The 17,701-nt window shown below is 35.6% G+C and overlaps 1 protein-coding gene across 2 annotated transcripts; it reads right to left on the bottom strand.

Annotated features, from left to right (window-relative positions):
* Nucleotides 1–14: 14 nt before the first annotated feature.
* Nucleotides 15–17,115, bottom strand: LOC106136226 (L-asparaginase 1-like). Of its 2 annotated transcripts, none has more exons than XM_060949157.1 (13): nucleotides 16,758–17,115; nucleotides 15,064–15,189; nucleotides 14,536–14,648; nucleotides 13,182–13,307; nucleotides 12,583–12,707; nucleotides 6,522–6,751; nucleotides 5,265–5,422; nucleotides 4,525–4,638; nucleotides 4,191–4,247; nucleotides 3,677–3,821; nucleotides 2,582–2,711; nucleotides 1,858–2,083; nucleotides 15–1,063 (listed from the first exon to the last, which is right to left on the bottom strand). In XM_060949157.1, exons 1-13 carry the CDS (start codon nucleotides 16,987–16,989, stop codon nucleotides 893–895), a joined length of 1,953 nt encoding a protein of 650 aa, XP_060805140.1. In that variant the 5' UTR covers nucleotides 16,990–17,115; the 3' UTR covers nucleotides 15–892. The 2 variants fall into 2 exon arrangements, 1 of the variants encoding a protein (XP_060805140.1); XR_009657243.1 differs by having other exon boundaries at nucleotides 925–1,063; nucleotides 1,858–2,078.
* Nucleotides 17,116–17,701: the final 586 nt, after the last annotated feature.

Genomic DNA, 17,701 nt, shown 5'->3' on the forward strand with positions numbered 1-17,701 from the left:
TGTGTATATATTTTGATTAAAATATTTCTGAGAATTTTTTTATGGTGATAACAAAACAGTACCAAGCTAATGGCGTAATATTACGTAGGCACCTAATTCTAATTAAGTATGTTGTTCTTGCATATCTGACTAATGTTTTTTATAATTATTGTAAGTACATTAAATTTTGTTATCTTGAATGACTTCCTATTTTGCAACATTAAATATATCTTAGATAAACCTTAATTTTAGCAATCACAAAAGAAAATAACAAAATCAGATCTTGTTTTGACGTCCGAGTCCGCCAACAGATGGTTAGAAGGAGCGCAGTTTGAAATCTGGCCCGCATCGAGTTGTTATGTAAGAAACTATTCTAAGACGTCACATCGCGGTGCGGCGGCAGAGCGTTTTAAGCACGGGCACGCATTTGTCTTTATTAATTAAGTAGTTTATTGTATACAACTTGATGCGAGCACACTTTCAAATTGCAATGGGTACGTTCCACAGATTATGTCCACAGGGTATGTTCGTATCGCTCGCTCCCATTATAACGTGATAATTGTTACCAACATTAAGAAAACCGGTAGATATAAAAATTGCCAATCAATTGTTAAATTGATCAAATCGTCATTACTCAGTTTAAAACAACATTTGTCATAATAATGCAAGTTATAAAAAAAGATTGGATATACTTATGTAAGAAGTTAACTTAGGTTGAATTTTGAAATTCCAATAAGGAATAGAATTTAAAAACAAATAAATAAAAGAGGTAAAGTGCTTTTTCTCGAATATGGTATGAGGCCTCTTTCAAAAAAGCGTTTATCACCAACATATCCTACAATCTTTATAATCATTTCTTAGCACAATTTACAGTCCGACGCATCCAGAATCCAGACTTAACTAGCTTACTCTATCACTTTTTAATCTCTTTCTTCAGATGTTCTTCAAGCAGTTTGACTATGACGTCTTGGTTCAGCTTTCTGGCGTAGTCCAAAGGAGTGAAGTTCATTACATCTTTGACATCAACTCTTGCACCTTCGTTGAGTAGACAAGTCGTCATTTCTAAGCTTGAACAGAGAACCGCCTGAAAAATATGAAACCTTTTTTTTTCAAAGGTTTTATATAGTAGCGAATCCCTACTATCATATCTACTAATATAACAAATGCGAAAGTAATTCTGACTATCTCTCTGTCTGTAACGCTTTCACGCCTAAACCACTAAACAGATTATGATGAAATTTAAACTATAGTCAACTCTATCTCCTTAAGAACTTTTTTTTTATTTGTGAAAAAAAGGGGAGAACGGACAAGTTAAGGACAAAAACAAAAGATTGTCAGTGAACTTTTACTTCGATCTCATAAAATAATGACAATATTTCAATGATACGAATAATGACGTAAGATCACAATATTTATATTATAATGCTTTATCAACACCACTGATTTATTGCTTTGCTGACCTTAAAACATCATAACGGAAATTTACGTAAAACATTTCATACGTTGTAATAGATTCTTTATTATCTCCTTTTACGACATCCATGGTAAAGAGATGGAGTTGTCCTATTCTTTTTTTTATTGGTACCGGTACCACACGGCACATAATGAGAATCATACATACATAAAAATCACGCATCTTTCCCTGAAGGTTAGGCAGAGGTTTTCGACTTGCCAAGACACCTGCATACTTCTTTCGCTTAATCCACATTCATCACTCTCTTCAATGTTTCATGCAAAGTTAAAGGTACTCTTGACCTGACCCGTCGCTAGAATTTCCCGGATTTTATCAAAGTACGTACTTCAAAGATTTTTCTTTACCAACGTTTATATTCACACACTCCTCATCCAATCTGTTAACATCAACTTTATCAAACTCACCTTATGTAGAGACGTCTGCTTCAGCTCATCAGCCAAGTTGACATCTGCGCCGGCCGCTATCAGAGACATCACTCTGCTATTAGACCCACTTCTCGTTGCCAACGATAGCAACTCACAAATGGACTTAGATCCAACACTGGACAGATGAGCGCCACATTTCAGAAGCGAATCTATCATCGCTATGTCGTCTCTCTGTATCGCTGTTAGCAGTGGAGTCTCCCCTACTCTGCAAACAATTATTGCTATTGATTTCATATTATCCGTAATTGCTCTATAGAATAAAGTAATACATACATATGGTCACGTCTATATCCCTTGCGGGGTAGACAGAGCCAACAGTCTTAAAAAGACTAATAGGCCACATTTAGCTGTTTGGCTTAATGATAGAATTCAGATTCAAATAGTGACAGGTTGCTAGTCTGTCGCCTAAAAGAAGAAACCCAACTTTATAAGCCAATCCCTTAGTCGCCTTTTACGACATCCATGAGAAAGAGATGGAGTGGTCCTATCCTTTTTTTTCTAATGGTGCCAGAAACCACACGGCACTATATTTCATAAAAATACTTATATAGATAAACATCCAAGACCCAGGCCAATCAGAGATAATTCGATTCCCATCATGCCCTGGCCGGGATTCGAATCATCAAAGCAGTTTTTAATCTCCGCTGAAAAGGTATGATCCATTTTCACAATTTCAGCTAAACTTACTTCTATCATAACATACCTAGTTTTAAGGTGAACATTAGCACCATTCTTCATAAGAAATTCCACCATGGATTTGCTGCCTCTGTCGATGGCAATATGTAAGGCAGTCCGGCCTTCTGTGTTCTGTGCATTGATATCTGCTCCCATGTCTATAAAAATCAACAATAGTATCTCAATCTTGTATTATCATGCTCTTGGTGTATTATTTGCTTCATTGGTTCTTGGGCTTTTGTTGTTCGTTGACATGAATACTTTGTTGTTGTTGTTGTTGTCGTTGTGTTGTGAAATCTATACTAATATTATAAAGCTGAAGAGTTTGTTTGTTTGAACACGTTATTCTCAAGAACTCCTGGTTCGAATTGAAAAATTGTTTTTGCGTTGAATAGACCATTTATCGTGGAAGGCTTTAGGCTATATAACATCACGCTGCAACTATTAGGAGCAAAGAAATAATGGAAATTGTGAAAAAAACGGGGAAAATCATTCATCCTTGAGGGCTTCAATGATGACCAAAATAACTATTCCACGCGGACGAAGTCGCGGGTACAGCTAGTCTTATATATATATATATGTATATATATTGATTGCTTGACAGTCCCGTGACGTTTTAAATATGTATTGAGACGAGAATATAAATAATCAGGGACCTTCCAGAACGTCATCTGCGTTTAAAGGTTATTTATTGCTTTCAATTCCCACGACATGGATCCCGATCATTAGATAAATTGGGATAATAGGAGCTTGTTACTGAGTATAAACACCTATCAATTTTAATATTCTATTGTATAGGGATCTTGTTTAATAAAATACGACCTTGAGAAGTCAACACCAATCAGAGTTATTAATTAATTAGTTCTCTTATAACATCAAATTTATTAAGGAAAATTAACGTACTAAACAGACGTTTATAATATAACATATATTATGAGTACCTACCTAATTCAGCTGCAACTTTAAACAAAATTCATTTTTATCTTTGAGTTAATAAGACCCAAACTGCAAAGTAAACAAAAAGCCTTATTTGTTTCAAAATTAGCAAAATTATCTAAGATGAATGGAATAATATCTTTATTTACTTATTATATTGATGCGAGCAGAATTATTAATTAGTTACCAAGCATTTTCTTGACTCCTCTTTCATCGTCCCTCTCGATTGCATTCGTTAGAAGAGCGCCAAAAACTTTTTCTGTAACTTCGATCAACACCTTTGGAGACTGTATATTGAGACTGCTGGCCAAAGCATCAACCAATACATTGTCCTGTAATAATCCATTATTAAAAATTCAAAAACCAATTGATCATAAAAATGTATTCTCTCGTGCAAATTTTTATTCTAAGTTTGGCTAATTTTGAAGTTGACGTTATTGAAGAAAACGCTGCAGCCGCTGCTTACCGCTTCTTCTGCACTGATGCTATGGAAGCGGCAATAAACTTAGTTTTAAGTAATTTGTTTAACGTCAACCAATGTTGTACGAAGTAACCAAAAGATATGATAAGATTAAGTGATGTTGAAATGTCCCATAATAATGAATAAAAATTTTGAATTTAAATTAACGTGAACATTTTGAATAGGCAAAATACCAATATTTTGGGGAACCTACATACCCTTATTAGTGCACAAGACTTACCTCTAACGCAATAGACGTCGTATTGGTAAGTTCTCCTCTTAAATTTGTATACATCATCTGAAAGATTCAAGTAAATATACATACTAAAACACTTATATAAAATCGAATTATTTCAACTCTGATAGTAAATGCAAAAAGGGGAGTAATAACAAACTCATCTGAATGCCAATCCGAATATAAAATAAATTTCTAATTATTACCGAATATAGAATAAATAGATTTCGCTTAAATTTGTTAACAAATCTATTTAATTGATGAGACAGTAAACAAATAAGCAATCAATGTTACCAAATGAATCACCTTCGACCAGTTAATTTTGTAACAATCAACTAACCTCAACTTTTTCCTTATAACTTAGTTCGGTCTTCGACAATACATATGATAATTTTGTGAGAGCCGCCTCTGGAGTCATGTCATAGCCTGATACAACACCCCAGCCTGCCAGAAGCTAAAAAAAGATATATACAAAGTCATACTAACATTATAAATTTGAAAGTGTGTTTGTGCGTTAGTTTGTTCATCTTTTACGTCAAAACTACTGAACTGATCTCTATGCAATTTTAAATACACATAATATAAAGTCCCAGGTTTTAAGTCATAGGATAAAACTATACGGGCGGATCCGCGGACGGAAACTATTCTGGACTTTTGTAAGTCCAGACAGGACTTTTATACAACGGAGTAAACCTTGTCAATTTGAAGTAGTACAATTACTTAATCAATATCCCACGTTCCCTTTATAATCGTACCCTTGAACTCATATCGATAAGCGAACTCATATCTTAAAATATGTAGATCCATATGAACGAGAACATTTGAGAAATTCATTTAAAACTTTTTCCGTTCAACACTTACTTTTCCTAGGAAGACCTAGACGAACGTATCTTGATCAAATTAAGGACGTCCTGGTAAAGGGTCAGGTCATAAGTACCCGAAACCGCCGAGTTTGCATGAAGAGAGTTATGAATGTGGATGAAGCGAAGGAAGTATGCAGAGATCGTGGCAAGTGGAAAGAGGTAGTCCCTGCCTACACCTCCGGGAAAGAGGCGTGATTTTATGTATGTATGTACTTACTTTTCCTGTCTCGTAAATTGGCGCCGCTACAGAGCCAGTAGAGCATTGAGTGATGTTCACCACTACAACGCCTCTGTCTACCGCAGCTGATATTTCTGCGAATACGTCTGCTCTGTTTGTCGGGATATTACCAGCTCCATAAGTAGACAGGACTACACCTGAAAAAGCCAGATTTTGTTACCCATACATACCCCTTAGTGATAAACAGATATCGGAATAGGTAGATTGATTTTATGTACTTGCATCATGAATTACCTTTAGAAAGCATAACATGGATAAGCCTCTTTTCCGGGATCCCATTTCAGTACTTACACACTTACAGTAAACTACATTGTCCGCGGGTAACATAGGACCACAATTTACGTGAACGAAGTCGGGGGAAAACAGCTACCACTAATATTCTTCTTCATCCCACTTGTAAAAATTCCGGAAAAAAAAACTTAATAATTTACAAATCCCGCAATCCCGGAGGCATGTCCATATTAAAATATACATACGTTTCAGTTCATTGACCCCAATTCAATCTACCTATTCCGATCTCTGGTGATAAGGGTTGTCCAACCCTAACATTTTTTTTAAAACTAGATATTACATCCATACATACATAAATCACGCCTCTTTCCCGGAGGGGTAGGCAGAGACCACATCTTTCCACTTGCCACGATCCCTGCACACTTCTTTCGCTTCATCCACATTCATAACTATTTTCATGCAAGCTCGTCGGTTTCGGGTACTCTTGACCTGACCTTTTGCTAGAACGTCTCCGATTTGATCAATGTACGTTCGTTTTAGCCTTCCCACTCCAACAGTCCCATTCACACATATACATATGTACATACATAAAACTAAACTAAACTAGAAATTACTTAAAAATTATTTTGCCGCGTGGTTCCCGGCATCAATACAAAAAAAGAATAGGACTACTCCATCTCTTTCCCATGGATGTCATAAAAGGCGACTAAGGGATAGGCTTGCAAACATGAGATTATTTATTATAGGCGATGATGGGCTAGCAACCTGTCACTACTTGAATCTCAATTCTATCATTTAGCCAAATGGCTGAACGTGGCCTATCATTGCCTTTTAAGACTGATGGCTCTGTCTTACCCGCAAGGGATATAGACGTGATAATTTATATGTACCTATGTATGTATATGTTATTTATATGACTAAACAACGTGTGCCGGGACAGCTAGTATGTTAGCATAATTGTGCTATAACAATATAACAGAAAATAATAATACAGGGGGTAATTACCCTCTATAGGCGGTTGGAAGAACGCCTTCACGACCGCCAAGCTGATGCTTGGGAAGATCGTGAGCATGCCAACGTTTTTGCTCATCTTGGCGTGCAGTCGGCATTTCTGGATCACTGTGGGTTTGAAGATGGCCCGCTTGTTCACATCAAAGTCTAATCCGACCTCGACGAGGGGAACACAGTTGGGAGAGTCAAACGCGTAGAGGTTGTGCGCTGATATCTTACGCGTCCTATGTAGAATTGAACATTTTTAAGAATTCCAGTTGTTGGGAATGACCAAAAAGGTTGTTTCGAAACATTTCTTTATTTATAATGTAACTAGAGGCCGCCCGCGACTTCGTCCGCATGGAAACCCTATCAATCCCGCGGGAACTCTGGGATAAAAAGTAGCCTATGTGTTATTCTGGGTCTTCAGCTACCTACATACCAAATTTCATGGTAATCGGTTCAGTAGTTTTTGCGTGAAAGAGTAACAAACATCCATACATCCATACAAACTTTCGCCTTTATAATAGTAGTAGGATTTTTTGAATAGTGTTTTGTTGTTATTTTATGTTAGTGGATGTTGTTAAATAATGTGTGCAATGTTCCTACATTTAAGTTGGTAGTACTGATTTTGAAGTTATCTTTTGCTAAGTTGGCAACCCTGTTTTTTTTCCTTCCCTCCATCTCTCTCGTAGAAAATAAGTGAAGAACGTGTATAATTTCTCGTTAATAAAACAGTTTGATTGTTGATTAAAGGGACTTATTATTTAAAATAACTTCAGCTATCAAAATAACTTCATGGTAGCAGAGGTGCGTAGTTCGAAACAAAAAAGAAGTGAGATTAACTGCTGTAGTCTCACGGCGGCGCGGCGTGCTATAACGCAAAAATAAAGGAATACTTGTTCTGGATTGTGAACGAGGTCGGAAAATGGAGAATAACAATAATGTGAATGTGATCAAACTGGAAGGTAGCAAAAATTGGAGCATTTGGAAATTTCAGACAACGGTTCTGTTGAGAGGACAAAATTTGTTGGATGTTGTGGAGGGAAAAATTGTTAAGCCCGAAAATGATGCCGAAAAACGCCAATGGGAAACGAGGGATGCCAAGGCGCAAACGTTGTTGGTCACACGAATGTCTGAGGAGGTTATGTTGCACATCATAACATGCACAAGTTCCGCTGAAATGTGGCAAAAACTTCAAAGTGTATATGAGCAGAAGACGGAAACTAGCATACACATTATACAGCAACGATTTTTTCAATACAAATACGAAAGGGGTATCGACATGTCAGTTTTCGTGTCCAAGATTCAAGAAATGCGGAATATGTTAAAACAGATGGGCGAGGATATTTCTGATAAGTTTGTCATTACTAAAATATTAATGTCATTGCCTGATGAATATAAACACTTTGTATCAGCGTGGGAGTCTGCACCTGATGACAAGCAAACAATTGACAACTTGGTGGCCAGATTATTAATCGAAGAAGAGAGGGTGAAAGAAAAAAATGAGTCCCAAGGAAGTTCATCCTCTGCGTTCGTCGTGAAAAATAAAAGACAAGTAAAGTGTTATAAGTGTGGCAAAAGTGGACATTATCAAAGTGAGTGTAAAGATATTGATAATAACAGTGGGAAAAAGGTAAACAATAACTGTTTTTATTGTGGAAAGTTTGGACATATCAAAGCGCAATGTAGGTTTAGAAAACAAAAAACAGAGGACAAAAAGAAGAGTAATGCGTTTGTAGTGAGAAGTTCATCGCATGAACTGCATAATTCAAAGTGGTTAGTGGACTCTGGTGCTAGCGAACATATGTGCAATAACCGCGCATTGTTTACTACATTTGTAAGTGCATCGGAACAATCGGTGATCGTCGGAAATGGCGCGGCAATTAGTGTGTTCGGTCGCGGACAGGTGGCGGTGCTAGTGTCGAATGGGAACGAATGGATAGACACGGTAATAGACAACGTACTCTATGTACCGGAACTCAACAACAACTTGTTCTCAGTCATTCGCGCCACTGATAAAGGATACGTCATGGTGACAGATGACAGATCATACAAATTTTACAAAAATAAACAAGTTTGTGCAGTAGCGGAAAGAATTGGCGACTCTTATTACTTGGAATTGCGGTATAAACATAGGTGCGATACTGCAAGCACTGTAACATTAGTTCCAAATGATTTAGTTGAATGGCACAGAAAACTCGCGCACCAGAACTTTACCTATGTGAAAGATATCCTGCAGAAACATAACATTGTTGTCAAACAAACCACTGAACCTAAGTGTGAGAGTTGTTTAGTTGGAAAGATACATCGACAACCTTTCAACAAGAGTGAATACGTGAGTACAAAGACTTGTGAGTTGATCCATGCCGATACGTGCGGCCCTATGGAAGAAGCGTCTCTTGGCGGTTCACGATATTTCGTCATATTGAAGGATGACTATTCCAACTATAGAAGTGTTTACTTTGTCAAGACAAAAGAGGAGATTAAACATTGCATTGAGAATTTCATTAATAAAGCTGAAAACACAACTGGAAATAGAGTGAAATGTTTCAGAAGTGACAATGGTGGAGAGTTTATAAACAAGGAAGTAAAGAGTATGTTCTTAAAACGTGGAATAACACACCAAACAACAGTACCTTACACTCCGGAACAAAATGGGAAAGCTGAAAGAGAAAATAGAACTTTGGTAGAAGCAGCTCGGACAATATTACATGAAGTAAATTTTCCTAAGAAACTGTGGGCGGAAGCTGTGAATACAGCAGCATTTATCATAAATAGAACTGGGAAAAGCCGTGAAACTGGAAGGTCTCCATTCGAAGTATGGACAAATAAGAAATTTGACATTCACCAATTGAAAGCCTTCGGCACTGAAGTGTATACCCATATTCCAAAGGAACAGGGAAGGAAATGGGACAAGAAAGGTGAAAAAGGGTTCATGGTGGGTTATGATGAAAATGTAAAGGGGTATAGAATTTATTTTCCTGCCAAAAACACAGTGGAGATAAAAAGAGATATTGTATTTTTAAACCGAAAGAGTAATGAGGACAAACTTCATATAAAGGAAGGCGAAATATCGAAATCTATACCATTAGTAAACCTAGAAGAAGAATGTGTGATGGACAGTGAGCTTCCTAGAGAACCTAGCCCTGTAAATGAAATAACGACTGATTTAGATGAAACAGTGGAGGTTGATGAGGATAGATCAGGATATGAAGGTGACAGTGACTACTTACCATGCAGTGATGAGGAACATTTATTGGAAGAAATTGGTTCACCTCCAAATGAAAGAAGCAAGCGAGCAAGAAAACAAACTTCCTTCTTTAAGTGTAATAATGTGCAGTTGGATGAGAATGAGTGTGAGCCGGTTACATACTGTGAGGCTATGAACAGAAGTGATGCGGGTAAGTGGAGTGAAGCTATTGCTAGGGAATTACAGACTCTTAAAGACAATGATACTTGGGATTATTGTGTTGTGCCAGATAATGTAAAGATAATTAGTAGCAAGTGGGTTTTTAAGGTTAAAAATGTAAACAATGTTTTGACTTATAAAGCTAGGCTTGTTGCCAGAGGGTTTGAGCAGCAGGAGTCTTTTGACTTGTGTGATATTTATGCTCCAGTTGCAAAGTTATCCACATTTAGATTGTTTGTAGCAGTGGCAACAAAATTAAATGTCCCCATTTATCAATTGGATGTGACAGGAGCTTTCTTGTACGGGGAAATAAAAGAAGATGTGTATGTTAAATTACCGGAAGGGGCTTATATAGGAAGTAACAATATAGTAAAACTAAAGAAATCATTATATGGTTTGAAAAGTTCTCCTAAGTGCTGGAATCAAAAGTTTAATTCAGTTATAACTAAGGAAGGTTTTGTGAGGTCTAATTCTGACTCATGTTTGTATACAAAGTATAATGGCATAGATAAAACCTTCGTTTTAATTTATGTAGACGATTTATTAATTTTTGGGACAGACAAAGAAGAAATTGTAAAATTAAAAATTGTACTAAATAGTGAATTTAAGATGAAAGACCTGGGGTACATTTCAGATTTTCTAGGAATAAAGGTTGAACAAAATTTAGATACTGGTATAACTGTATTATCACAAAAGAAATATCTAGAAAATGTAATGAAGAGATTTAATATGGAAAATTGCAAGCCAATGATGACCCCTTTAGATCAAAATTTCAATAGTAAGATATTTGATTCTGATGTTAATTGTGATAAAAATATAGAAAGAACTTGTAGACAGATAATTGGATGCCTTATGTACGCTGCTTCTGGTACTAGGCCTGATCTTTGTTTTGCTATTTCTTTGTTGAGCAGGCATCAGAAGTGTGCAAATAATGTTTTATTGAGTGCGCTTAAAAGAGTACTACGTTATGTAAAGTATACTATTGACTATAGTTTAGTATTTAAATGTAATGATAATATGTTGCAAGGATTCTGTGATGCTGATTGGGGTGGTGACCTAAGAGACCGAAAGTCAACTTCTGGGTACTTGTTTACTTTTTCAAATTGTTTAATAGTTTGGTGCTCCAAAAAGCAATCATCTGTTAGTCTGTCTTCGACAGAAGCTGAATATGTTTCAATGAGCATGGCGGCTAGTGAAGCATGTTGGTTAGTTAACTTATTAAATGATTTTGGTTTTCAAAAAGTATGTCCAGTAAATTTGTATTGTGACAGTCAATCAGCTATATTAAGTGCAAGCACAGAGTCTGTAAAGCGTCTGAAACATGTAGACATTAGATATCATTTCATCAAGGATTTAGTTAAAAATAACAGGATTTGCCTTAAGTATATTTGTACTTCGAAACAACCAGCTGATATGTTGACAAAACCTTTAAGCAAAGAATTAATTGTAAGGTTTCTGAAAGAGTGTGGTATGAATAATGTAATATTAAAGTGAATATGTATTTGTTTGAAGATTAGAATTTTATTTTGTTTGTTAAATGTGTAACATTGAGAGAGGGTGTTAAATAATGTGTGCAATGTTCCTACATTTAAGTTGGTAGTACTGATTTTGAAGTTATCTTTTGCTAAGTTGGCAACCCTGTTTTTTTCCTTCCCTCCATCTCTCTCGTAGAAAATAAGTGAAGAACGTGTATAATTTCTCGTTAATAAAACAGTTTGATTGTTGATTAAAGGGACTTATTATTTAAAATAACTTCAGCTATCAAAATAACTTCAGATGTAAAGACCGTATTTTGCAATCTTCTGTATTTTATTTATCCTGCCGCTAATTAAGGGCATCTTTGGAAACAAGGATGGCTGCAGGGTCTACCGGGCAAACAAATCCATTACACCAGTGACCCTTTATGTGTTAATTCATTTAAGGTGTGCAGACTGTGAGGGTGGTTCGACTTCCTCAAAATTTATTTTACGATGGAAACTATGTACCGTGTGGTTCCCGGCACTAATAGAAAAAAGAATAGGACCACTCTATCTCTTTAACATGGATGTCGTAAAAGGCGACTAAGGAACAGGATTATAAACTTGGGATTCTTCTGTTAGGCGATGGGCTATTAACCTATCACTATTTGAATCTCAATTCTATTATTATGTCCAACAGCTGAACGTGGCGTCGACCTTTTCAAGACTTTTAGCTCTGTTTACCCCGCAAAGGATATAAACGTGATTATATGTATGTGTGTATCAAAAATACATTTTACCAATATGCATCGTTCATGGCGTTTTCAATAAAACACATTCATTAACCTTATATTTAACCATATTGTTGCCATTTTTGATGTGTTACAATTAACATACATACATACATAAAATCACGCCTCTTTCCCGGAGGGGTAGGCAGAGACTACATCTTTTCACTTGCCACCATCTCTGCATACTTCCTTTTTTCTTATCTTTATCTTTTTCCACATTTCGGGTACTCTTGACCTGACCCTTTGCCAGGACGTCCTTAATTTGATCAAGATACGTTCGTCTAGGTCTTCCCACTCCGACCTTTCCCTCCACACTCTCCTTGTATATCTGCTCAGTCAACCTTACAATGATTTTCATTTGAATCAAATCATAAATTTACCTAACTTCAAAATGTATTATAATTCATAGTACATACCTGTTCCCTCTATAAAGTTTGCTGCCAAAGAACACAGTTACTTCTGGGATATTCAGCCCACCAGCAATCAGTAGTGAAGACACAAAGTTGTCAGTCCCGTCGCTTCGTGGCTCAAATATTGGTATCTGATGACAAGAAAAAGGTTGTCAAAAATGATATTCAGTAAATATTTGGAGTCCCATAAAGTTCTGTTTTAATCCTCGAGGAAAATAAAGGTGTGTCGTGTGTAAAAATTCGACGTATCTGTCTGTGGCATCATAGCTCACAAACAGATGGTAATTATTAGGTATGTTTGATCAAAATCGGTTGAGCCGTTAAAAGTTGTGGGAGTTAAAAGTGGCGCGAAAGGAAGACCAAATGTCGGCGAATATACTGTGAAAGCGTACTTATAGAAAATATTGATACCTTAATCGAGAGTGTTCTTAGCTTAACCCCCGGTGCAAAAAAGAGATACATATGTTCTTAGGTGATAATTTATGTCGGGGGGATTTTAAATACATATACATATATGGTCACGTCTATATCCCTTGCGAGGCAGACAGAGCCAACAGTCTTGAATACTAACAAAGGGATTTTAAACTTTAAATTTAATTAATTACCTGTGATCCAGTCAAGACGACACATTTACCTATGTTCTCAAACATGAATGACAACGCCGAGGCTGTGTAAGACAAAGTATCAGTGCCATGAAGGACGACAAATCCATCGTAATCGTCATAGTGCCTCTGCAATGCAAATTTAAACTTTACATACACATACATACATACATATGGTCACGTCTATATCCCTTGTGGGCTAGACAGAGCCAACAGTCTTGAAAAGACTGAATGGCCACGTTCAGCTATTTGGCTTAATGATAGAATTGAGATTCAAATAGTGACAGGTTGCTAGCCCATCGCCTAAAAAATAATCCCAAGTTTGTAAGCCTATCCCTTAGTCGCCTTTTACGACATCCATGGGAAAGAAATGGAGTGGTCCTATTCTTTTTTGTATTGGTGTCGGGAACCACACGGCACCTTTAAACTTTATACTAACAAAAAGGTAGATAGATACTTACTTAAATTTATCAGTAATAATTAAAAATAAACACGGATTGTTCCCCATAGCATGCTGGGTTTGCCTGTAACTGTTCGAGCAATTAGAACGAACCTTATTGTATGTATAATCTCTGTATTTACTTTTGTATCGACTGTTGGTGAACTGAATAAATAAATAAATGTAATTAGATACATAAATATTTCATTTTTAAATGTTCGATTTTTTTTTGAATTATCATTCTCATGTTTTATACAACCTTATAACTCTTAATTAAAAGTACGGTGGGCAGGTTGATTGGTGTATGGTTGGTGGCCCAGGTATCTTCTGAGGCGTGTGTACCTATCCAACTCATAAGCTTATCGGTTTCAAGAAGAATCTGGATTCGAATCCAACAACAATACCAATTTTATAAGCCTATCCCTTAGTCGCCTTTTATGACATCCATGGGAACGAGATAGAGTGGTCCTATTCTTTTTATCTTCCAGATTTCCAAATTTATTAGCTATTCCCTAAGTCGCTTTTTACGACATCCACGGGTAAGAAACCGTGATCAGCTTGTCAACCCTTTGTTTGTTTGTAACCTCTTTATTGCACGTAAGAAATGTAATAAAAAAAACAATTATTGAATTTAGAAGAATATGTACAATGGCGGACTTATTCCAATCGGGATTTCTTCCAGTCAACCAAAATATTAAAGAAAATTCAGTTAATTGAGAATGCGTTACTCATACAATTAGGTACCAATAAATTACAAATTATTTTTTGATAAACTTACATAAATAAATAAAATATATATATATATATATAAACTGACACAAATATAAGTACACTCAAATGTTGGATGCATCAGAATACAGTCTTTTCATTAGTGTTTTAAAGAACTAAGGTTAAGGGCATAACACAACTTTGTCTTACCATAACATCCTCAGCTATCAAGACCCACTCAGCTTCCGTCATGTTTGACGAATCTAACAACTCCTTGCATTCGGATATTTTGTACACTATCCTCAAATCCAAGTCTTTCGATTCTGTAAGCAATTTACTTTCCATACATACATATAGTTACATCTATATCCCCTGCGGGGTAGACACAGCCAAACGTCTTGTAAAGACTGGAAGGCCACGTTCAGCTGTATGGCTTAATGACGGCATTGAGATTCAAAAAGTGACAGGTTGCTAGCCCATCGCTTAAATGAAATCTCCCAAGCAAATATTGATTTCTCAGATACATACATAAAATTACATCTTTATTCATTACGGCGTAGAAAGAGCTAACAGACTTGCTTGGGAAGATTGTAAGCCCGCCTTTTTTAAGATTTCATTGAAGTACAGAATGTTTAGTAAGAAATTAAAATTAATATAAAAAGAAAGAAAATTAAAAAGGCGTTTTCCCAAAATATTGGGTGATATTAGATATGCTATCGATTAGCTTTTTATTCTTACCAGGCAGTACTAAAAATGATGAATCAAAATCTGGCCTGCTCAGCCTTTGCTTCCAGTACATTGCGTCGTGGAGTTGAGGATACGATCGTATCATATTCTCGAATATTCCTTTTTGAGGTATGAGCACTGAAAAAATAAAAATATAGAAATAACAGATCAGTCAACGCATTCAGGGCCCATCTACTTACATGCTGAGATTTTTTTTTTTTTGTAAAAAAATTGGATTTGACGGTCAACTCTAAATGATATTAATCTCTTTGGAAATAGCTTCTTACTTTTCCTTAGAGGTTCACGTTTCACGTACGGCATCACCAAACGTTGGAGTTTCGTTAAACGTATAATTAGCTTTAATACCTACTTACTGTTATAGTACATTATAAAATACATAAATGGAAGACCAATAAAGATCGTCAGCATATTGTGTGCAGTCCTAGAAATGCAAATACCTAGGTATGTGTGAACCTAATAAACAGATATTGGAAGTTCTTATTAAATTTTATTTACGATACCAATCACGTTGTATATCGTTATAATAAGTAAAATTAGATTATATGACGACATAAGTTACAATTGATTATACATTTATGTAATGAAAAAAAAATTTTAATAGTTTTTTTATGAAAATAAAACTGAATAGACGTTTGGTACATAAATACATACTTATAGTCATATCTATGTATATAACTTGCGAGGTAGACAGAGCCAACAGTCTTGAAAATAATTATGACCACATTCAGTTGTTTGCCAATGATAGAATTGAGTATTCAAATAATTAGTGACAGGTTGCTAGTCTATCGCCTAAAAAAAGAATCCCAAGTTTATTAGCCTATCCCTTAGTTGCCTTTTACAACATCAATGGAGAGGTGGAGTGAATTCTTCTTTGGATTGGCGACGGGAACAACGCGGCATAGGAAAATCACCATTCCTTTTGAATTGGATGAAGATTAAAACAACAACAGAAAGTTTGAATTCTAACTATTTAGAACAGTCGTGCGTTTTGTTTTTGGGAATAGATCACATGTCCCGAAATAGCTACCGTATCTCGGCTACATCAGTTCATTGCCCTTGACTCGTTTCATAGACAATGTCTTGTTATTACAATTTAACATAATAAACGGCACTGTTATAGTAATGTAGTATACGAACGAGTAGGTACATTAACAGTGGATAGCGTATAAATGTGACCAACGATAGAATGTAAGGTTACGTGCGAGTTTGAGGGATTAGACGACACATATTTTCATGGGACTTGTCCATTACCTTAAGCAAATGCTCACAGAAATGTATTTATAAAGAAATAACATTATAACTGCCGTTAAAAAAAATACACGATCATTCAAATATTTGTTCAATCGGTAAAAAAGGTGATTTGTAATTGATTACCCAAAGGTATGTTTGTAATTTAAAAACCGGAACGAGTTACGACGAGTTTTGTCAAGGTACCAAGTAATAAACGCAATGATTTCATCATACAAATTACTTTCTTACTTAAAAATATCCAAAACCAATAGATATCGTGTAAGTAGAGTCTCGTTAATAAATCATGATCACATGTTAATCGCGATATTACGAAATCAACATTTAAGCTTAAACTTATATATTCTTTAATTTTCAGTAATTTTTACACCAGCGTTACAAGCCATGTTATGTACTAATCGAATTTTATAATTTATTTTAGGTAGGTATATTCTTACCTCCTTCATTGTTTTTAATCATCCCAATAGTACCGCCTGTGTACAACACATACACCTTTCTCTCATTTCCACAATCATTTTTCACTGAACTCGCACAATTTATCGACAATTCCATAAAACTTTTTGTTTTTTGCACTGTTGCCGCTAATTTCGTATGAGCGTGGCCATTGATTTTTACGTCATGTTTTGATGTTCCATTTTCGTAATTATTTAAAACCTCATTTGTTATCATTTCTTTTTTTTTTTATTTTTTCTCCGCTAAGACTTCTTGTTTGGATTCGCGACACGCGCTCACTTCATCGAAGCTACAAGGACGACTGAACCGAGCTGAAACCGGAGTGGATGTGTTTGCAAATTTTATTACTATTCATGATCTTTTCACTGATAAGTAAATAAGATTCATCAATTTTTGATAAGTAAGATGCTTCACATCATGTTATAAAGGTTTTTAATTTCGATTCATCGTTAACGTCGATAACATTTTCCTTGTCATAACAAGCTTGAAAAAAGTTCGCTAATACCTTAAACACACACAAGTCTATTAATTCAACCTTCAAGTAATGTTTTTAAATCTGTGAGTTCCACAATGTTTAAAATAAATGAAACCTTTAATTTTGGTCCATTTAAGAATTTGTAGAACATTTAAGAACAAAGAAAATTAAATAATTTTTTGGTTCCAATTTTTTTGTCTTATTGTGCGCTTTATACAATATTACTTGATGGGACTCTGTAGGAAGAAACTCGTAAGAAAAATAATAATACATACATATAGATACAATTACGTCTATTACGGGTAGGCAGAGCCAATAGTCTTGAATAGACTGGACGCCCACGTTCAGTTGTAATGGCTTAATGATTGCATTATGATTCAATTAATGACAGGTTGCTAGAACATCGCCTAAAAGAAATATTACAAACATATACCTAAGCCTTTCCTTTGATTG

The sequence above is a fragment of the Amyelois transitella genome, chromosome 18 (assembly GCF_032362555.1).
Source record: "Amyelois transitella isolate CPQ chromosome 18, ilAmyTran1.1, whole genome shotgun sequence".
Classification (NCBI taxonomy): Eukaryota; Metazoa; Arthropoda; class Insecta; order Lepidoptera; family Pyralidae; genus Amyelois; species Amyelois transitella.

Excerpts from the sequence above, each read along its gene's own strand:
- LOC106136226 (XM_060949157.1), bottom strand. The coding sequence starts at position 16,989 with ATGATAACAAATGAGGTTTTAAATAATTACGAAAATGGAACATCAAAA. Across the intron at positions 3,822-4,190 it reads CGACGTCTATTGCGTTAGAG|GACAATGTATTGGTTGATGC; the intron begins GTAAGTCTTGTG and ends GGATTATTACAG. Across the intron at positions 1,064-1,857 it reads AGCAGACGTCTCTACATAAG|GCGGTTCTCTGTTCAAGCTT; the intron begins GTGAGTTTGATA and ends CATATTTTTCAG.